The 22,058-nt window shown below is 44.9% G+C and overlaps 2 protein-coding genes across 4 annotated transcripts; one reads left to right on the forward strand and one right to left on the reverse strand.

Annotated features, from left to right (window-relative positions):
* Positions 1–20: 20 nt before the first annotated feature.
* Positions 21–5,676, reverse strand: rbmx (RNA binding motif protein X-linked). 2 transcript variants are annotated; one of them, XM_080526823.1, is made up of 10 exons: positions 5,545–5,676; positions 4,614–4,739; positions 4,269–4,375; positions 4,022–4,184; positions 3,732–3,827; positions 3,425–3,536; positions 3,158–3,289; positions 2,976–3,070; positions 447–2,419; positions 21–153 (listed from the first exon to the last, which is right to left on the reverse strand). In XM_080526823.1, exons 2-9 carry the CDS (start codon positions 4,720–4,722, stop codon positions 2,103–2,105), a joined length of 1,131 nt encoding a protein of 376 aa, XP_080382949.1. In that variant the 5' UTR covers positions 4,723–4,739; positions 5,545–5,676; the 3' UTR covers positions 21–153; positions 447–2,102. The 2 variants fall into 2 exon arrangements, with proteins under 2 accessions (XP_080382949.1, XP_080382950.1); XM_080526824.1 differs by lacking the exon at positions 5,545–5,676 and having other exon boundaries at positions 4,614–4,766.
* Positions 5,677–6,466: 790 nt separating this feature from the next.
* Positions 6,467–21,612, forward strand: tm9sf5 (transmembrane 9 superfamily protein member 5). 2 transcript variants are annotated; one of them, XM_080526690.1, is made up of 18 exons: positions 6,467–6,718; positions 7,410–7,477; positions 8,118–8,211; positions 8,326–8,453; positions 8,764–8,893; positions 10,913–11,040; positions 12,403–12,517; positions 12,686–12,765; positions 12,986–13,091; positions 13,428–13,478; positions 13,975–14,107; positions 14,493–14,612; positions 14,763–14,820; positions 14,935–15,094; positions 15,381–15,532; positions 15,663–15,774; positions 16,131–16,302; positions 20,382–21,612. In XM_080526690.1, the coding sequence occupies exons 1-18, from the start codon at positions 6,587–6,589 to the stop codon at positions 20,447–20,449; spliced, it is 2,007 nt and encodes a 668-aa protein (XP_080382816.1). In that variant the 5' UTR covers positions 6,467–6,586; the 3' UTR covers positions 20,450–21,612. The 2 variants fall into 2 exon arrangements, with proteins under 2 accessions (XP_080382816.1, XP_080382815.1); XM_080526689.1 differs by lacking the exon at positions 13,428–13,478.
* The last annotated feature ends 446 nt before the right edge of the window (positions 21,613–22,058 follow it).

A 22,058-nucleotide genomic window follows, 5' to 3' on the forward strand; every position in this document is an offset into this window, starting at 1 on the left:
AATCACTGATGTTTCAAATCCTTTTTTATTGGCAAGACAACGCATTTGAGTAAAATGACTTGGATCATCTCTCAGCCCGGCCTCTGTCTGCACCACGCTGCTGCTCCACACACTGCAGCTCTGCTTCACCTGCACCACAACCAGCACAGGGATCTACAAGCACACAGTGAAGAGTCAGAACGTCCATTAAATATATACAGTACCTTCATCACACTGCAAAAGTCAGACCTGGGTAGACCTGGGGGGTATTCGTCAACGTCGCTAAAGGAAAATCCAGACTTATTTTTGATAAGCGAGACTTATCAAAAAAAAAAACTGGATTTTTCTTTAGCGACAATGAGGGAATACCCCCGTGGTGTGTGTAGGCCCCAAGTGTAGTTGTCTGGCATGCTTCCAGAGGTATTGTAAATCTGTGATCTCTACATTAGTGCAAAATGTGGACATGCCTGTAAGATTCTCTCCGCAACGGATGTGTCATTGGTCCAATGCCTGGCAGGCACAGATCAGTTTCCAGGGGGTTTCTTCAGGAGGGGTGGTCATCCTGCAACGAGACAATTGAAATCAATATACTGCCACTCCCTTGATTTTGTATTGCAGAAAACGATTTTAATAAAAAAATAAACCCACTAATCCACTTAGAGAATGGTCCGATTTGATTAGTTTCTGCTCCCATTCACTTTCCAGTTTGGTTGTTAGGACGTGGCTGCTCTCCCAAGTGGTCTCCATTGGTGAGAATTGGCATTTGTGACAAGCTTGGACTTGGTTCAGACTATGGCACTTAATAAAAACTGAACACTGAGAATAGATTCCTTAAAATGAACCAATTTGACCCTCTGAGGAAAAAAAAAAACACTTGCCTAACATTTTTTTTAGCTATAGCTGGGGGAGAAAAACCAGTCTCCCCAAAAAAGTGATCTCCTTGATTGAATCTGTGCTCAGTTGACACAATGGCTGTTCCCTCTTAACTTAATCTTTAACGGTCAGGGAAATGCAATTCCTTTGATTGTTGCAACTACTGTTGATGAAAATGGGATTACTTTCGAAAAATACAAATTTAGTGCAACTACAACTTTGTCCCTAGGACACAATTGCTCTCGTACACCAACCTCAGTCGAGACTTGCAATTCACGGTAATGAGAAACTCATTAACAGACTAGAAACAAAAAGGTTTGCTTTGCTTACCATCTGTTGACACTATCAGTCGGGATGAAAACACTCTTGCATTTGATTGTGGTCTTTGGTTAGGTCGTTGCAGCCCTCAAAGTTTGGCTTTATGTTGACGGATCCATTTGATGAACAGGCTTGAAAAGTGACATTTGCATTGTCCTCGGCCAACAGCAGAATTGACAGCACATAAATGGTTAACGTATTTAAAAGCATTGATCACTAATGTTGCAACAGTGGCATCTCATTTGAGCACTATAGTGGACTGAAATTGTAGCGGTGCGCTTGTCAATGTGTACATTCATGTTCTGGTTTCTCTCAGAACATCCATCAGCGTTGCTTGGTCCTTCACTACCTAATCTTCGCCGTAGACTGAAGACCCATCGCTTCAGGTTACATCTTAACTGTCCCTCCTAAAGACCTCTTCATCCCCACTACCCCCGTGTGCAGATTCTCTACTGTAAATAAATACATTTTTAAAAAGTAATTCTTCCTTCTTCCAGCATTGTGACTGCCAATGGCCTCTGGTCTGGATCGACTACTGTTTGTTATGATGACTGATGGAGGTGATTCGCTTACTTAGACAAATGTATTTGTTGTACGTCGCTTTGGATAAAGGCGCCTGCTAAATGCCATAAATGTAAATAAATGTCTTGGATTAAAAACTTTATTCAATGTAGGAAAGCCACATCCAAGGGCATAGGTTTTAACAGCACTAAATGTACAAAAACTAACACTCATCACTTGGTAACAGTACCATTACATGGGCAGGGAAAAAATATAAAACAGCCATTTAACATTTAAAAACAAAAAGTAACCTACAGGTTTATGATAAACGGCTTAAAAAATCTGCCTTTTTTTCCTTCTTCAAATTTCCTTCCACTAAACAAATTGAGACGCAGGTCAAACGTTCGCTTAGTTTGGGTTCCATGTCCATATCAGTATCTGCTGCGGGCAACTCCTCTATCGACCCTGCTGCCTCCCCGGCTTCCGCGGGGTGCCCCGCGACTCGAGCTGCTGTACGCTTCACGAGGAGGGTAGCCTCTCTCGGGTGGGGGGGCGGGCCCCCGCTCCTGCCTGCTCATTCGCTCACCGCGGCTAGTGGGATACGGTTCACTCCGACTGCTGGGGTAACTGTCACGACTGCCATATCCATCCCGGGAACTGCTGCCATAGTCGTCATAGCGACTGCCTCCACCACTCCCACCATAGGACGGTGGGGGGCCCCTTGAGGGTGGGGCGCTGCGTGAGTTACCTGCAGGGTCAATGGGTCAGGTAATTGGCAAATTTCACGTCACACACTTTCCTGCATTGTCATGTGCCCATCTTTTCCAGTGAGAATGTATTAATGACCTAAATCAATTGCAATTAGGTTTAAAGTTTAACATCTCCAATATGCTTGGGATCTGAACACTTAGGTGGTATGGGCAGAAACCTATCCAAGCCTTGGGGGAACTTAAACACGCAATAAAACCCCTTTCAGCATGCCATCGATTTGTTGAGTAGCAGTTTTTCCTTTTAGAATTCCAGTTGTTAGAATCGCAGTTTGGACACGTGGTTTTTCAGTGATGTCTTGACGGTTTCGAGGGGGTTGTTTACCCCAAAGAAACTGGATTATGTGCATGACTCCTTGAGGGAGTATTTTGTGACACTGTAGAGCGAATACTGAGTGGTCAAAGAGGCTTTGTTGGACGTTCCAGTTGCCTTTTGTGATGCATGTACAGCTGCCAGCTCCCAGGGGCACATTGAGCAGGCTGTGTGACATTAGAACACATTTCCTCCCCTCATTGCACTTAAGTGGTCGATCTTACCGTAACCATCGTATGGGTCTCGATACGAGGCTGCACTAGGGCGTTCCGGGTAGCTCCTTGGTTCGCGGCCTCCTCCACCATAGCCATCACGCTCGCTAGTAAGGAAGATGGTACTGTTTGTCAATTTTTCTGTGTCGATCAGAATGCAACTCAAACTTTTGAGTCATAGGTCATTAACATACCTGTAGCCCCTGGACAATGACCCCCCATACTCATCACGAGAACTGGAGTGAGGATGTTCACGGGGATATTCCCTTGGAGGTGGTGCGTAGTCCCTTGTATCCCTAGAACTGATGTAATCCCGACTAGAATAACTGTAAAATAAGGAAATGCAAAACTTGTGTAAATAATGGTGGGTCAATTTATGAAAATGTGAGAAGTAAATTAAAAGAGTTAGAAATAGTCTAGTCTTAGTCTCCTGGGCATTCGCTGAGAAGGCAACCCCCCACCTGTCCTTTGAGCTGTAGTAGTCATCTCTTGGAGATGGATAATCGTCCCTTCTGGACATCATTGCCTCTCTGCGGGGTGGTGGTGGGCCATATGGGTCCCTGTCCCTGGGAGCTAAAAGAAAATACAAACACAAAAGTATAGATTACCTTTTCCTGCAATGACTGGTAGATAGATGATTCACTTACGTTGTCAAACGTATTTGTTGTAAGTGGCTTTGGATAAACGTCTGCTAAATGCCAAAAGTGTTAAATTGAATGCCAAAGCTCCTTCCAAAGTGCCAATCATGGGGGCAGCAAGGCCACTTACGTGCAGGCCTCTTGGGTGGGGGCCCTCCATTACGAATAGGTGGTCCCCTCTTCAGAGAAGGGGGGCCTCTGGGTGATATCCCTTTAAAGAAGGGTTCTACAATCCCTACGTTATCATAGTAATCTTTTGGCAGACAAATAATGCATGCATCAATGGTACGGCTCAGAACAAAATTGAGCAATACATCAATGGCACAATTTCATCATAGTCTACTTATTATAAATGCCCCCTCCAAACAAAGGTCACAATGTAAATTGTTCCAACTCCTGTGATTGTTTATGTAAAGGTACCTCTGGATGGTGGACTCCTCATTCCTGGTGCTCCTCTGGATCCTCTAAGGCCTCTGGGAAAGCCACGACTGCGTGGGTGCATTGATGGTGGACCGCGTCTGCCAGCAATCTCAAACTGGGGTTTCGTGGCTTGTTCTACTTTGATCGGTTTACCGTCAAGAGACTGTGGGAAGAAACAGTCTTAGCTTCAACAATTGTCACAGAAACAATCTACACTTTGGTGGAACCGTACGACATAATTACGTACCTTTCCGTTCATTTCACGCGCAGCATCCTTTGCATCAGCTGGACTCTCAAACGTCACAAAAGCAAAACCTCTCGATTTGTTCGTCTCCCGGTCTTTCATCAAAAGCACTGGGAAAGACAATTAGGTTCTGTTCAGGTAGCGTCAAGCACAGACTTTTTAAACACATTTTCACGGCTCATACTTGATCGGTGTGAGAGACACATTACCCAGTCAAAGTGGCCCTTGAATATCATACATTTCTCTATACTGAAAAAATGTGCTAAACATTTGGTTTCTAGAACAGTTAGGGAATGCAATATTGATGGAGCGCAAAGCTCTTGCATCAGCAGCTGTGAGCCAGCCTACCTTCCACTATTCTGCCATATTTGCTGAAATACTGCTCCAGGGCCTTCTCGTTCGTCTCAGTGTTCAGCCCACCGATGAAGAGCTTCCCTGGTCGGTCTGCCTCTGCCATGACAGCGTTGGTTTGAGCTGAGAGGAGAAAGAAAGGAGTCGTTAGGCAAGTGGAATCACGACGATATGGCTCGTGTGTAGCAGAAGTCTGGCATGCTTGACTGACAGACACATAAACGCTCCGACCTTTCTATTCTGACTTGGACGTGCACACTAGGCAGCATGGGTCTAAACGGACATTCAGAGAGCCAATATTACAATTTCCTCACAACGTTAGTCAGCCTTATGTGTTCTCACTTCTGTTCTGATCAACGTTTTTCCAATTCCAACAGTGTAATGTACACAGGTTACTGTGCACCAAATACAATGTCAGCAACCCCCCAAAATCGCACTTTTTCGGGGGGCTTTCCCCACACACAAGTGCTGGCCTGTAGCGGCCATACGGTACAAAATGGAGCCGGACAGAGAGGGAATGAATGACAGAGCCAGCTGCCCTGTGCTGTGGCGAGCTCCTCGAACGAAACATATCGTTTCAACATATCTAGATAAGTTACCTAGCATTTAGTAGGACGATTAAATAACACAACAATCACGACATTCTCCCTTCAAATATGACAAACACAGCCAGGCTTGTCATGCTTGTAAGTGACGAGGGTCTCGGTTAGCTAATAAAATGGCGACTGAACTGAACCAGGCGAACAGTTAGCTTAGCTGCCATCATTTTTAGTTTAAAAAAACGTTTAGGTAAAAGGTTCGCTACAACGCGTGTTAACCAGATAGGCTACATTGATTCATGCATGCAAAAACTATACGACTGCCAAATAATTACAAGCATGCACTTTAAACATTCGCAGTTTCCCCCCAGTGCATCGTTGTCACTTACCACAACTAAAACTTAGCTACGAAAACGCGCCACAAACAGCAAGCGACGCTCGAGTCTTTATACTCGTCACGTGACCAAAGCCTATGGGAAGTTGTTGTGTGTTTGTTATCAAGAATCTCCGCCCTTTTCCCCTCTGTAACCAAACAACTTTAAGTGGTGCGCCCCCTCCTGGTGGTCCTTGGCTTGGACGTTGTGGGCTGTGTTTGTAAAATTCTCTCTGGAATCTGATCAGCACTCGTTAAATGCCTCTTTGTCCAATCAAATGACTCGGTCCCTTCATGACGTTGAACCACAGTGTGCGCTCCGGCGCTCTCAGAGCGAATTGACGAGCGCAGCCGCAGTTGTCTTATAATAATTATTTATGAATTTTCATAAACACAGAAAGAGACAAAGAAAAAGACAGGAATACTGACATCTTTATAGAACACAAGAGGGAAAGATATTCAGATTATTTTGTAGTAGTAGTAGTTTAGAAATGTTGGAATGGCTTTTTTTTTTAGAAGATACAGGACACAGGTCAGGTTGGTTCGACTGTCCCTCCCACAAGCAACGCAACGACGTGTGTTCGAAATGGCATACTAGCATACTGCATACTAGCATACTCAATGAGTATATACTGCATACTGCTTACTAAATTCATAATAAGTATGCCAATACCAGCCGACCGAAAATCTAGTATACTAAAACATTTTTTGCATACTCAAATTTCACATACTCTACAGTCCAGTGTGAACGCACTGCCTGCATACTCAAAATCTACGTCATATCTAGTATGAGCAGTATGCTAGTATGCCATTCCGAACACAGCCCCGTGAGAGTCTTGTGTTACTTGTGACGTCACATCGCGCCGGAGCCAATCAGGCAGCAGCCTTCTCAACTGGCTGACAAGTCATCATCATCATCATCATCATCGTCACCAGCAGCAAGCTAGCTCAGAGAACGTTTGTTTTCACGGAAATAAAGACATCTTACATTGAACAACATACGACCTAAATTGAACATTGGAACACATTGATTGGGTATTTTAAACGGTAACGGTACAATGAAGAGACGGATACACCCGGAGGTGCTACTAATAGTGTTAGTTACATTGAACTGTTGTTGCGGGTTCTACCTTCCGGGTTTGGCCCCGGTGAGCTTCTGTGTCAAAGACGACGGGGGTGACGACTGTCAGGTAAAGTCACACTTTTGGGTTATTTTCCTTGGGAGGATGACGGACTTTTAGATATATATAATTTCAATGTCACTTTGTGTTGCTAGCTAGCTGGTTAGTGGTGCTAAGGCAGCTAAGCTAGCAGTTACCTAGGGTGTTCGCGTTCGTAAATTCGCTCTGAGAGCACCGGAGCGCACACTGGGTTCAACGTCATAAAGGGATCGATTAATTTGATTGGACGAGAGGCATTCCATGAGTGCATATCAGATTTCCAAAGCGTATTTTACGAACGCAGAACGCACCCCTAGCTGGATCTGTCTGCCTGTAGGCAAGTGACACTAGAGACACCAAGAAGGATGGTGATACTGAGCCACCATAGCTACCTGACTGACATGCCATCAGATGTATCATATTTGAGGGCAATGATATGATAATCGTGCACAATTATACTAACCAGATATAGCAGAGTAGAATTGTTGTGACGCTCGCTAGCTAACTAGTCCAGGTTAATTCATATTTAATGTTCAACTATTTGGTTGGCGTTGTTGGAATAGCTGTTCATTAGTTTGTGCAATTGTTGGTGCACAGGGACACGGTGTGTGTGGAGGTGCAGACAATCATGTTATAGCAGCTGATAAGCCTTGTCATAACTCTGTGGCAGCCAGCCTTTGACAGACCACCCATGATGACCCATCTGTGTTCTCCTTTGCAGACTGACATCCAGCTATTTGTGAATCGTCTGGACTCAGTTGAATCAGTTCTGCCATACGAGTATGACGTGTAAGTAGAAACTCTGGTTAAACCGGTATATCTAACTTCCACCAGACCTGCTACACCAGAAATACCTTAATACGCGTCCTACCAAGTGTCACCTTTTGTGCTATGTGGCATTGTCAAATGAGCACACCCAGACTCTCTCTATAACTATTGTTGACTGAAGATCAAGATGTAAAATTAAGATGATTCTTCTTCTTGTTCTTGTTCTTCTTGTTCTTGTTCTTGTTCTTCTTTTTTATTATTATTATTATTGTTTGTTAACAATGTTCTTATATGATCCTGAGAATGTCCCAATATGCGAATGTCCTGCGAAGGTCCCTATAGTGACATCCTTCCCCCCCGCCCCCCCTCTCTCTCTTCTACCGCCCGACTACCATAGTACTAGTCGGCTAAAAATGTTCCACAGTGTCACTGATCACGATTCACATACATTGCCATATATAAGCCATTTTATTCATTTAATAAATGTTAGCTCCTGCGCTAAATAACAGGATTAATGGTGTGGCATTACGCTTGTATAAGCACTGTATGCTACCGGTAATACCTTCCACTGGCTCTAACCTGTACCATGGTTTAATCCTCTTCTGAACCAGTGAAGGGGCAGTGGTGCATTAATCACATTAATTGTAAACTGCTTTCTAAGGTTTGACTTCTGCAAAGATGAGAAGGAGAGGAGGCCCTCTGAGAACCTTGGCCAGGTGCTGTTTGGTGAGAGAATTGAGACGTCACCATACAAGGTAGGAATCTCGTTTTGTAAGAATTTAAATGGCATCCTGTTCAATCTGTTGTTCTATCCTATCTTCCTGCATGACGGTGAAAGTTCCTTTCCCCTTTTTTTTTTATTATCTCAGTTCTCATTCAAACAAGACTTAAAGTGCCAGAAAGTGTGCACCAAATCTTATTCGAAGTCTAAATCAGAGGATAAGACCAGTCTGGATTTCATCAAGAGAGGAATGCAGTTGAACTACCAACATCATTGGTGAGTTACTCCTTCTAGTTGAAACAGTAATAAATGTGGGCCTTGCTATCTTTGTGTGTGACCGCAGCTCACTCCCACATGCATGGATGTGAGGCACAGTTGATCTGGTTTGTCTTCTTCTATCGGCACTACCTGTAAGACAAGAGTTTACTCTATAATTACTCTATGTTTAATGAACAAAACATGTATTTTGGTGGTATGTTGAATGTGGATACAGGTGTGCAGATAAACCAGAGAGACTTTTGTTCTTCCAATGTACTGTATCTAGAACGAGGGTTTGATGAGTTGAACAACATGTGTTCTTTTTCAGGATTGTTGACAACATGCCTGTAACGTGGTGCTACGACGTGGAGGACAATCAGAAATACTGCAACCCTGGCTTCCCCATCGGCTGCCTCGTCACCACGCTCGGCCGCGCCAAAGACGCCTGTGTCATCAACGTGAGTCACACTCGGTGTTTATTTTTTTTATGAGTGGGGCAGTCCCACACATATTTTTCTTTTTATTGCGATAGAGATTTTGACAGGAAGGATGAGCGAGAGAGAGAGAAGGGATGACATGCAGGATATGTCCGCGACCGGGATCGAACCGAGAACCCTGCAGTTACATGGTCAGCGCTTGCGCGTTATTCCACCAGGCGCCCCTTTCTCTGTGTTTTTAACCTTGCACATAGGATGGTTGCTTTTTTTTTTTTACTTAAAATTGTTATTATCATTTTCTTTTATCAAGTGCAGTCAAACAATATGTCACAACATATTGATGTTACATAAAGGTGTCACGGGTAAGTCGCAAAAGAATAACAGTCCATGAATAAGGATGGTTGCTTTTAAGGTTGAAACGATTCCTCGAATAATTGGATTTGGAAAAAAGTCCTTGATTAATTGTCTGCCTGGAGTATTCTGCTACAGTAGGTAGGTTATTCCTTTATGTTTGTGCTTTTATACAGTGCTGAAAAGGACACATTCATACATTTTACTGGTTCTAAGCATAGGCATATGTCAAGCAAGGGAATCATCAATTCACCAGTCGTAGCAGGAAGAGTAATCTAGCTCAGGCCAGGGGCCATTGGCAGTTGTTGTGCTAGAAGAAGAAAGAAAGAATTTGTAGATTTTTTTTTATAGATGCTGGGGAACAGGTACAAGAGGGGAAGTAGAAATCTTAGGAGACACAGTATAGGGGGAAGCAGGTGTCTCAGGAGACACAGTGCTGGGGGGTAGTAGATGTCTCAGGTTCTTAGTCAACTGTATGCCATTGCCTAACTGCCTCCACATAGTTCTTAAGCACCCTGTTGCTGCCTTCCTCATGGCTGTGAAATCATAGCAAATTAAATCTGAAGTAAAACATGTCATCCCTGTCTGCAGTGAAACATCCCATGTTCAAGGGTAATCAGTGTTTCCTCCAGGAATTTTTACATTAGTGGCGGAGAGCCCTGTCCGCACGCATAGCGCGTGATTTTTTTTCGCGTGCACACGCGCTCAAAACAACGACCTAATTTCAACCAAAACTAGAGGGAGGATGGCAAAAAAAAAATATATATATACAGAATATAAACTTGTGATACCGGTTTCCATCCATCAGCTCTGAAGGTTTACGTTACTCACGGATCCAATGTCCTTCCAAACGAGCAGTCTTGGCTCCGTCTCAAACACAACAGGAAAAGTATGTCCAACTTGGCGAAGTTTCCCAGTGTTTCCAACTTGCGCGAGTTCTTCAACTTGCGACAGTTTTTCTGGCTATCCGCACGTTCACACAGTGCATAAGGTTGCTAATGAGCATTCAGATGAATTTCACAGTCACTTGCTATGTTAACTAACTAGTAAAGCAAGGCTCATTTTACCTGGAGTTCAGAGTACAACGCAGGGTGACGGTCACGGAGATGCACATGCAAATTGGACGTGTTTTGCTCATAGCCACTGCTAGCTTCAGCAATGTTTGAAGTGTCTGGGACATCTTTTTTCTTGAAAAATCCATCCATCTGTCGCTGTTTTCGTTTAATTTTTCGAAGTTATTTAACGTGATATCTTATTTGTGCACCTAGCTAGCTAGATCAGCTTTTTGTATCTTTTAGATGGTTCACATTTAGACCAATCAGGAGTAGCCCTTGTGTCACGTCGTCAACTGAATGTTTAATGTCATTAATCTGATTTTGGATCAGCGGTTAGAGAGAGATGGGCGTGGATTTAGGTGCACTTTTAGTCAACATCCATTATAGCGCTGATCTAGGATCAGATATATTTTAATCAGCTAAAATGTTCAGAAGTGGATTTTGTTTTGTGATATTTATTTTTTGGGACAATCAATTAGTGGTGGAGGAAATTCATTCGTGGCGGCCCGCCACCAATAAATGCATATAGAGGAAACACTGGTGATACAAGGCTCAGACAGAACCCCTTTTGTATGACTTTGCACTTTGCAACATGAGTCGCTCTCAACTGACGTACGTCAACATTGTCTTTCAGTCTGAGTTCAACAAGAAGAACACTTTCTACATCTTCAACCACGTGGACATCCGCATCACCTACCACAGCGGGGCGGCCGAGGGGTGGAGGGGGGCTCGCCTGGTGGCTGCCACCCTGGAACCCAAGAGGTGAGAGCAGGCATACACTGTGTACAGAGAGACAGGCAGATGGATGACGTTGTATTCATTATGTTTCTGAAAGGCCCACATAAGTCATTTTTATGTTTTTATTAGTTGATATGACATCCTGGTGCTGCACAAAGAGTCAAGTCAGAATATTACGATTTAGGTCAAAGCATGTGTATTTTGGGCGATAGGTTCTATTTTTTTATTTTATTTCCCACGTGCTGTGATGTACCGCATTTCATCCAGCTACAGAGCTCCAGAGTGTGCCATGGCTAGCCTTGTTTGTTAGTCAAATACACATTTTGCAACTGAGTCAAACAACCTTTCTTTATAGAGAATTGCTCCTAGCATTATCTGGTGTTACTTTCCCCAAATAGCTCTGTGAATGACCAACATCATCACAACAGCTTCCATTATTTATTTTTTAAAGAAAAGTCAGGAATAATAATAATAATAATAATAATAATAATAATAACTTTATTTGTATAGCACTTTACATCAAAGTGCTTTACAATAGGTAAGCAACAATTTAAAACAACTATTTCAATTTAACAGGCAAACTGCTTGGCACGGGCCTTTAACAGACACTCAGTTACTGTGTTGAACTGTCTTGAACGTATTGTCACTGCCAATATGAACATGGTTCCCTCTCACAACTGTTTGCTTGCATGTCTTATTCCACTTCACGTTGGGATGAGGTTGTGTTCAGTGTAATGCAGGTGGCCCAACCCTGGTCACCTAAGCCGGCTGTCTTGCTGCTTGTGCTTTGCCACAGCTGGCACACACACCTAGAGAGTTCTGAACGAGCTGCTGATTTAAAAGACTAGACCAAAAGCGGCAGGCCTGTGGCCAGAGTCGTGCAGCCCAGGTGCATTTCCACATTTCACCACAGGAGGGCAAAGCACCGGTTGACTTGCTGCCTGCATAACATTTACCATGCCTTATTAGGGAAATGATGCGTGATTAAAGTTGTTGTAATATGGATTACTAATGTCCATGCCACGGTCCATTATCCAGTCCATTAAACCAGATGAATGAGTAGTTTAGATTGAAGGCTCACAAGCAGCAATGTAAAAAGCCTTCGCCTTTATGAGCCTGCATCTTTGTTTTAGTTTTTATGGTTAATATTTTTATTGAATTTCACAGAGACATGTACACAACAGGACATAACAACAACTAGTATCCGTGGGGGAGGTTATTGTCCCATGTAAGAGTAGAAAACTCGTTTTGCACTTCGTTAGAGCCTGCATCTTTTTAAGAGTTGTGTGTGTAGAAGTGCGTACATGTTTCAGATCTGCAGATGTAGGAATGTTCTGATGTGTGTGTGTGTGTGTGTGTGTGTGTGTGTGTGTGTGTCATTGACAGTATCAACCATGCCGATGAGAACAAACTGGTGTGTGATGACGTCCACCCCATGGAGGTTCCCGGAGACTTCAACGGCGATGTCAAGATCACCTACTCTTACTCTGTCTCCTTTGAGGTACATTAGGCCCCTCACAACAATCCAATAACAACCCGTGTGAAGGTATCAGTTTCGAGGTTGTGTTTGGTCTAGAGAATTATAGATGAAGTATCGGTATGGTGTAATGAATACTGCATGCATGGGTCAACCTTTCATTTATGAATAAAACACTTTTTCCATTCACAGGAAAATAATGAAATCAAATGGGCCTCTCGATGGGACTACATCCTAGTCTCCATGCCTCACACCAACATCCAGTGGTTCAGGTATGTCAGACAACCAGATCTAATAAGGTCCACATCTCAATAACAGACACGTTCATACAAGTCATTTACACCATACAGTACAATGTCACTTTAAACCTGCAGTGTTGAGTGAAGAGATCCATGGTTCATGTTGAGTGTTAATGGTGTATGACTCTGGTGTGTGTGTGTGTGTGTGTGTGTGTGTGTGTGTGTGTGTGTGTGTGTGTGTGTGTGTGTCTAGCATCATGAACTCTTTGGTCATCGTGCTGTTCCTGTCTGGCATGGTGGCCATGATCATGCTGAGAACTCTGCACAAGGACATCGCCAGGTACAACCAGGTGGACCAGGTAAAAGAAGCCCCCCCCCTCCCACTAAGGGCACCCCCCCCCCCTACCATACAGAGACTCTGTCCAACACTCTCTGCTCTGAGCATCTGAATATACTGTGTGAATCAGTCATAATTACTTCTGTTCAAAATTCAGTTCAAAATTGCTTTTGCAGACCAAAACACATGAATCAGTTGAACATACATAACCAAAACTCCTGATGATTCAATTGATTGTTAATGACTCCTAAGAAACAGTCAGACAGACTAACTGTGGCACCCTGCCAAACGACAGGGTGTGTTCTGTGGACGTTAGGAATCCACCCAATCACAAACCCTCTTTTGTGATGTTCCACAGGCGGACTTGATAAAAGTTCCGAAACCCTCGGGACACACTTCCATATCCTATGTAAGCTTGTCGGTGTGTGTTCCAGGAAGTTTTTTCCTGGAGTTTCTTATTTATTTGGTGATGATGTTGGTGTGGTTTGATTTCTGGGAACTGCCTCTTTGGGGGAGGGGGGGGGGGGGGGTGTCACACCCAAAAAAATCATCAGTCAAATATGGTGTGTGTGAGACATCCGTGACCGCTGCTGCAGTCAGTTATTTGAAGAATTCCAACTAAGTCCCCTGGTCTGTCCAGCTACAGTCCCCTGGTCTGTCCAGCTACCCCGGGGCCGTGCTGAGAGCAGGATGTCTCCATCACCATATTTCACAGCCCCACGCGAAACCCGTTGTCAAAGGTGTTGTCGTCCTCTGTTTATCTGCTTCGCTACCAGGTGTCAGAAAAGAGAAATCACTCTCTTGGTGATTGGCTGGTCCCTATCAATGCTATTATTCCGTAATGTGTGACGTCGACCCGTTTCTCTGTGGTGATCGGTTCTGATTGGTCCCCCCCCCCCCTGCAGGAGGACGCCCAGGAGGAGTCAGGCTGGAAGCAGGTGCACGGTGACGTGTTCCGGCCCCCCAGGAAGGGCATGCTGCTGTCCGTGTTCCTGGGACAGGGCACGCAGATCTTCATCATGACCTTCATCACCCTCTGTGAGCACCTCCCTCCCCTCCCCCCCATCCCTCGCGTGTCGAGCACAGCCGTCACACATCTCACAATGATTTATGCTCGTACGAGTTATGATACCTGCCTGTCCCAGTTTATTCGGCCGTAACTCATCCTCTAGTCTGTGTAACCTACAGGGAAGAGTTATGAGGGTGTGACGTTGAGAGTAGTAGTGTCGATGACAGATGCTCAAATATAGTATATATATACTATGGTTAATATAGTGTGTGTATATATATATATATATATATATATATATATAAATATATATATATACACGTAAGAGGAGAGGTATGGTTAATAGTTCCTGCAGTGTGTTTGTGTGTTTCGTGACGGTGCTGATTGACGGTTGTTGGTCTGTTGTCCCTCTAGTCCTGGCCTGCCTGGGCTTCCTGTCTCCAGCCAACCGCGGGGCCCTGATGACCTGCTCCGTGGTGCTGTGGGTGCTGCTGGGCACCCCCGCCGGCTACGTGTCGGCCCGCCTCTACAAGAGTAAGTCCCCTCCCCCCGGCACGCCTCCGATTCAGGCCCGCAGTCTCTGTCACCGCCGCTGAGACCTCCGTCGGAAATCCAAGTCATTCACGTTGAGTGGATGTGGATCAGAGTAAGATTGTAACCCCCCCCCCGTGTGTGTGTCCCCAGCTTTTGGCGGTGAAAAATGGAAGACCAACGTTCTCTTGACGGCTCTGCTGTGTCCAGGGTAGGTTCAGCTCTTCAGCTCACGAATAGTTTTGTCTCATATTTTCCCCTCTTTTACTTTACTGCAAGATATTTACTGAGTCTCTCTCCCCTCCCTCCCCCCTCCTTCTCTCAGGATCGTGTTTGCAGACTTCTTCCTGATGAACCTGATCCTGTGGGTGGAGGGCTCCTCAGCGGCCATCCCCTTCGGCACCCTGGTGGCCATCTTGGCTCTCTGGTTCGGCATCTCCGTCCCCCTCACCTTCATCGGAGCCTACTTCGGCTTCAAGAAGGCTGTGAGTCGTTGTCCCCCCCCCCCCTCTCTCACACTGACCGGATCCCATGTTGTATTTCCCCTAGAATTAACGATATCGTTAAGAGGTTTTGAAGGTCTGGGCTGAGTAACTCTTGATGTACTGGTCGTACTGGACTGCATCACGTGCGTTTGCCCCCCTGTGTTTGCATTCGGAGTCGAGTGTTTATCCCTTTCACACTGGCGAGACGACCTGAGAACACCTAGCACCTAGCGAACGAGAGTCTTAACGGTGTCTTGTCCGGTTTCCGTGCCGTTCTGTCCTGCAGGCGATCGAGCAGCCGGTGAGGACCAACCAGATCCCCAGGCAGATCCCAGAACAGTCCTTCTTCACCAAGCCCGTGCCTGGCATCGTCATGGGGGGCATCCTGCCCTTCGGCTGCATCTTCATCCAGCTCTTCTTCATCCTCAACAGCATCTGGTAAGAACTAGAGGTCGACTCCACCCCTACTATCTGGAAGCAAAAACGCTCCCTGCACTGGTAGTGTTTAGTAGTACTGAATCCTAAAAGAACATAGCTGATCATTTCTGTACCATTACTCTTCCTCCAGGTCTCACCAGATGTACTACATGTTTGGTTTCCTGTTCCTGGTCTTCATCATCCTCCTCATCACCTGCTCCGAGGCCACCATCCTGCTGTGCTACTTCCACTTGTGTGCAGAGGTGGGTGTCCATTGTGTAAAAGTCAATTGTGTCATCGTCGTCCAACAGTTCTTTCCTAGAGTGGTATGGCGGTATATACATAGTGGTATATACCCTACGTGGGGTAGGGTGTGGTGGTGTGGTGGGGTATGTTTAAATAACTACCCACTGCCACGTCTCATCTGTATTAAGTTTTACCTGAATAACACATTTTTACCAGGTCTCTCCTGTGCAATATATATTATAACGAGACGAACCTAGATGAAATAAAGGTTCAATCAAACAATAAGTTTCTTCCACCACAAAGTGGTCCCAAGCACTAATTTCTGTGATGTACCTAACCAAAGAATGTATTATTATAATTTTTTAAAATCTAGGATTATCACTGGTGGTGGCGCTCCTTCCTGACCAGCGGCTTCACGGCGGTCTACCTGTTCGTCTACGCCGTGCATTACTTCTTCTCCAAGCTACAGATCGTGGGCGCGGCCAGCACCATCCTCTACTTCGGCTACACCATGATCATGGTCCTCATATTCTTCCTCTTCACAGGTGAGTCACCGACCTCGCCGTACCGTGCAAAGCAGTGAAGCCCGTCCTTCCGATTTCTACCTCCACCTAGCCCCCCCCCCCCCCGATGCGAAGCTAGCCTCTGTAAACAGGTGTTTGCGTGTTACAATTAATCGTCAACTCAGTGTTTCCCGTTAATCAACTAGACCTCGGCGTGAGCGGCGCGATTTTTTTACATGTGAGCGACGCGATCTTTGTGATTCACACTGCATCTACTGTAGGTCTCTACGATTTAGCGCTATCGATAATACCCACCCCCCCGAGGGTCTGAGGCCAACCCACAACAGTCCCATAAAATCCTGTGGGGAAAAACACTGACGTTTTGGAAAGGGCTGTTGCATGGTTCATGATGGACTGTTGTTCCGGGAGGATTCAGCTCCCCGTTCTTCAGACAGTCTGAAGTCGGAGTGGGCAGTCGCTTGGAATTGTACGAAGGGTGGACTGTTTCTCTGGAGTAGCTGTGTTCTCAGAGGCCTCGAGGTAGGCCAGAGGGAGAAAGGTGTGGGTAGTGTCGTCCATTTGTTCGCTTAATGTTTGCACAAAGTAGGTCACAAAGTAAGGCGAGTTCGGCGTCCGACCCATTTAATTGCAGGATCCCTATCCTGTTCCTGTGTTATCGTATCGTGAAGTGTACTATGGTACTACTGCGCTGCTTGTTTGCTCGTTGTGCAAGCAAGATACGCTACTTCCTCTTAGCTTTTACCGGCAGGAAAAGCTGTACCGTGGTAAATGAAGTTAAACAAACTTTAATTGCACGTGTCCCACTAGGGCTGCCGTGTTAAAGAGTCTCTTTGAAGCATGATGAAACAGATGGAAGTCCGTGTCGAAGGGAAGATCCCAGTAGCTGAGACCAAGGAAATGTCCTCCCCCGTGGTTCCTTCTAGTGGTTTATTATAGTGTTGTCTTCAAATTGGGTCATCCTGCGCTTCGCCGTCACAAATCAGCTTGAACGGTCCTCGTTGGGGACGTTGCTCTCTCTCTCTCTCTCTCTCTCTCTCTCTTTCTCATGCTCTCTCTCTCTCTCTCTCGTGCGCGCGCGCTCTCTCTTGCTCTCTCTCGCTCTCTCTCTCGCTCTCTCTCTCTCTCTGATGCGTGTTTGTTTACATATTATGGTTCTCTCTCCTGTGGCTGTGTATAGCTCATTCTGAGCCAAGAGGAGAGAGGGGGGGGGGGGTCAGGAGGACAGGAGGGGAGGGGGGGGGGTGTGTGTAAGGTAGCTGTCTCCAAGGTCCAGAAGGCCCAGAGTGTTCCACAGCGTAGCCGAGTCCTCCCTCTGACATTACTGCTCCACAGAGGATAAGCTGCTAGCTGGACACGGCTGTGATATAACCACACCAGTGCCCTTCTCACTGGGAACCTCTGTGTTCCTTCACATCAGTGTGCTTCTCGGTCCTGAAACAGAATGCATCCATAACACCACCCTCCCTTTATCATTCACCTCCAGCCCCTCTCTAAACCTCCCTCATCCAGACATTTTAGTGGCTTACGGATGCTGTGAAAAAAAGAACAGGGTTTAGATCGTGGCTACACGAATTAACGAAGATATCATGTAACATATGTTGTTTCGTACGGGTGATTAGTGGTCAGCCTGTAAGTATCGGTTTGAACAGAGAGGTTGTTTCTTCTTCGACGAATGGATGTCAGTGTTGAGGCAGTTCTTTTCAATTTCAGTTCAATTTACCGGTTGCCATGGATCATAATAGATGTTATTATAATAGAAGGATCCCTGACTACGGCTGTTATGGAAACTTCCTTGCGCCGGCACTCGAAATATAGATGTGTGCTGGAGGAGAAATGTAGGCGTGTGTATCCACACAACAACACCATCAAAAGGCAGTGATGAGCAGAGCTCCCTCCCTGGCCGTCGCCATGCTAAGAACAGGTAGAGATGGATGCAGGTTGACATGGTAACAGCACTCTTTGGCCCTGTCCTGCCTTGCACACCCACACGAGACATAAACAATGGCAGTGAAATAGGCTGCACAGAACCGGCTGGCACCGGTCCGTTCGTGTGTCTTTCTCTCTGCAAGAAATGTACAGAGCCCTGTTTTTATCTCTTATGATAAAATGACCTTCATAGGCATTTGTTGTTTTAAGGTCAGATAAAGTAACGGATGCATATCGCCAGAGCAGTGTCAGCCACGATCTTATGACTGGGATGAGCAGTGTTAAGGAAAGGGCTGGCAGAAAGATCAGATAGAAGATAGTTCTATCCAGAAATAAATCCAAGAAATAAGATCTTCCATTCTTTCCGTTTGGATCTGAAGAATAATCCTAATCTGCTCTATTTCTGATTGCCTTTTAAGAAGAAAAGAAAAAGGGGGGAAAAAGCATTTCTTATTCCTTGCCTCTCCCTTTCACCTCCTCCCAACTTTGATCAAAACTTAATTCCGGAGTCTCTTGTATGGCCCCAATTGAGCCGTCAAACAGGGCTTTCAGAGGCAGATGAATTCATCTTCTCCCAGGATTTTGCCCAATTAAAATCTTATCTGGGTTCTCTCCAGAGAGGAGCTCAAACAAATAGGGTATCTCCGTATTTTCACTTTGACAAAACACATTGCTGGTGCTTTTGGCAGACTTGGGCAGATTCATCTGCTGTTTCTAGCCACCCCTTTTCTAGGGATTTTACAAGCCTTTTAAGAATGGAAATGGGTGGTGGCTGTGATAGCCAGCCGAGTCTGCTGTAAGTTATGACGCCAGGGTTATTTAGAGAGTCTGTGTGCTCCTGAAGTGTTGTGGCGGTGGCCTGGTGAGCTCTGTCATTAGTTTTGTGTTTTTATTCATTTCATTACGGTCCCCTCCTCCCTGAGCTGAGAGAGGCCTGTGTGGCGTGAGCCAGTTAAACCATCCCTGTGTGAGGCGCTAGGTGGCGTAGAACAGTTAACACATCCCTGTGTGAGGCGCTAGGTGGCGTAGAACAGTTAACACATCCCTGTGTGGAGGCTAGGTGGTGTGGAACAGTTAACACATCCCTGTGTGGAGGCTAGGTGGTGTGGAACAGTTAAACCATCCCTGTGTTGAGGCTAGGTGGTGTGGAACAGTTAAACCATCCCTGTGTGGAGGCTAGGTGGTGTGGAACAGTTAGAACCATCCCTGTGTGGAGGCTAGGTGGTGTGGAACAGTTAGAACCATCCCTGTGTGGAGGCTAGGTGGTGTGGAACAGTTAACACATCCCTGTGTGGAGGCTAGGTGGTGTGGAACAGTTAACACATCCCTGTGTTGAGGCTAGGTGGTGTGGAACAGTTAGAACCATCCCTGTGTGGAGGCTAGGTGGTGTGGAACAGTTAAACCATCCCTGTGTTGAGGCTAGGTGGTGTGGAACAGTTAGAACCATCCCTGTGTGGAGGCTAGGTGGTGTGGAACAGTTAACACATCCCTGTGTGGAGGCTAGGTGGTGTAGAACAGTTAACACATCCCTGTGTGGAGGCTAGGTGGTGTGGAACAGTTAGAACCATCCCTGTGTGGAGGCTAGGTGGTGTGGAACAGTTAACCCATCCCTGTGTGGAGGCTAGGTGGTGTGGAACAGTTAGAACCATCCCTGTGTGGGGGGCTGGGGGCGCTAGGTGGCGTAACACACTGGGCGTCGACCATGTAGACGCAGGGTTCCTGGTTCAATTCCGGCCACGGACATATCCTGCATGTCATCCCTTCTCTCTCTCTCACCCAACCTTCCTGTCAAATCTCTACTGTCTCTATCACAATAAAAAAGAAAAATATGAGTGGGACTGTCCCACTCAGAAAAAATTACGTTAAAAAAATAGTAAAGTAAAATCATCCCTGTGTGGAGATGAAACACCTGTGTGTTGAAAAGCCACCTGCTCCTAAGTCCTCTCTGCCCTACCTAGGTGACTACACTATGTGTTTGAATGGGCTGATGTTCAGAAATGTGTTTACCGCCTCAGTGCCCTAAGGTGATATTCTCCCCTCTCTCTCTCTCTCTCTCTCTCTCTCTCTCTCTCTCTCTCTCTCTCTCTCTCTCTCTCTCTCTCTCTCTCTCTCTCTCTCTCTCTCTCTCTCTCTCTCTCTCTCTCTCTCTCTCTCTCTCTCTCCCCCCCACTCAGGAACCATCGGTTTCTTTGCCTGCTTCTGGTTTGTAAATAAAATCTACAGTGTGGTCAAGGTGGACTGACCAGCGAAGGGCCCCACTCTCCTTGCTCTCCTCGGACAGTGACCCGCTTGTAAAAGGAACTGTTTGAACGGACTCTGACTGAAACCACCACCACACATCTGAGAAGAGCAGGGGTGTCCAAGCAGAGCAGAGCCCTTTCCTTGTTTGCGTTCAGAATCATCGTCATATGTCTGTTGTTACTGTCGTTAATTAATTATTTTTTTTGCTTTTTTCCATCGACAATTAATTTCCTGTGATTTGACTTGTACCTTGACCCCCTCGAGGTGAGTTCCAAAGATCTGTCTCAGTGGGTTCGTGCTTTCGGGAGGGTGCAGGAGGAGCCGAAAAACCGTTTTATTTTCCATTTCTAATGTATAAAAATGTACTTTATTTTTTGCTTTTATATTCTCAGATACCCGTGTGTCTAATTGTGATTCTCTTCACCACCTCTGCTGTAATGAGAAAATGTAAATGCTTAAAAGAATGTGACCTTTATGGAACTGTCCTTTAAAAAAAACGTCATCTTTTTTTCGTTGTTTGTTTTGGTTTGTTGGTTTTTTATCTGTTATGGGGAGGTGAAGGCGGGGGGCTTTAGAATCGTAACCATTAATGGCCTGTACTATAGTTTTCCAACAATTGATCTTCATCTCTATAACCATGAAATCGCCATGATGAAACCTGTTTGTTTTTGTTATTTTTATGGCTATATTTGGGTTTATATGACAAAAATAAATAGAGAACTTGGTTATGAAGCATCATTATTGTACTTTATTACAACAGTGAAAAATGTAAGCCAGAGCTTATTACCCGTTCAGATGACCTGTTTGTTTCGACTGGAGTGATATGTCTTACTCAAAATGAAGAAAAACTATTTGCTGATGAAAACATATACATTTGTGTCCCCATTTCTTGTAGAACTTATCAGGTGGCTTAACTTTATGTATGAATACTGCTGCTTTTTTCCTTCTAGCAGTGTGGAGTCATCACCCAAGGTGATAACATTTTTACAAATATTAAACACATTTGATTAATTGGAAAGAGCTGCTTCATTTTTGCATTCTTTGTATGTTTAGATTGAACTTTACTGGCCTTTTACATTTTAATTAGAGAATTTTTAAGAATTGAGTTCTGTTGTGGAATCGTACATATGTTTTATTAATAATTATAAATGACCTGTACACACATCTTTTGACCATGTTGAAAATAAAAAAGCACAATAGAAATCACAAAAATCTCTAGTTTGTAAGTAATGTATATAAAACAATTATAATATTTTGTTACACTATATTACATATTCAACAAGTAACATATCGCACAATACTTAACAATGGCATATGTGATGATAGGCATATGATCCAATTATAGTATGTTTGATTGTCAACTATGTCTCCTGGGGAGTATTCCATCAACGTCGCTAAAGGACAATCCAGGCTTATTTTGATAAATCCTGTGAGATTTCAAAAAAAATCCAGCCTCATTTTGATAACTCTTGTGAGACTTTTCAAAATAAACCTGGATTTTCCTTTAGTGACGTTGATGGAATACCCCCCTGGTCATCTACATTTTAATAAGTTAAGCTTCTCAGCACTCTGAAGTCTACTTCACACACATACTAAATACACTTCAGTCT

The sequence above is a fragment of the Nansenia antarctica genome (genome assembly GCF_963989245.1).
Source record: "Nansenia antarctica genome assembly, chromosome: 3".
Lineage (NCBI taxonomy): Eukaryota > Metazoa > Chordata > Actinopteri > Argentiniformes > Microstomatidae > Nansenia > Nansenia antarctica.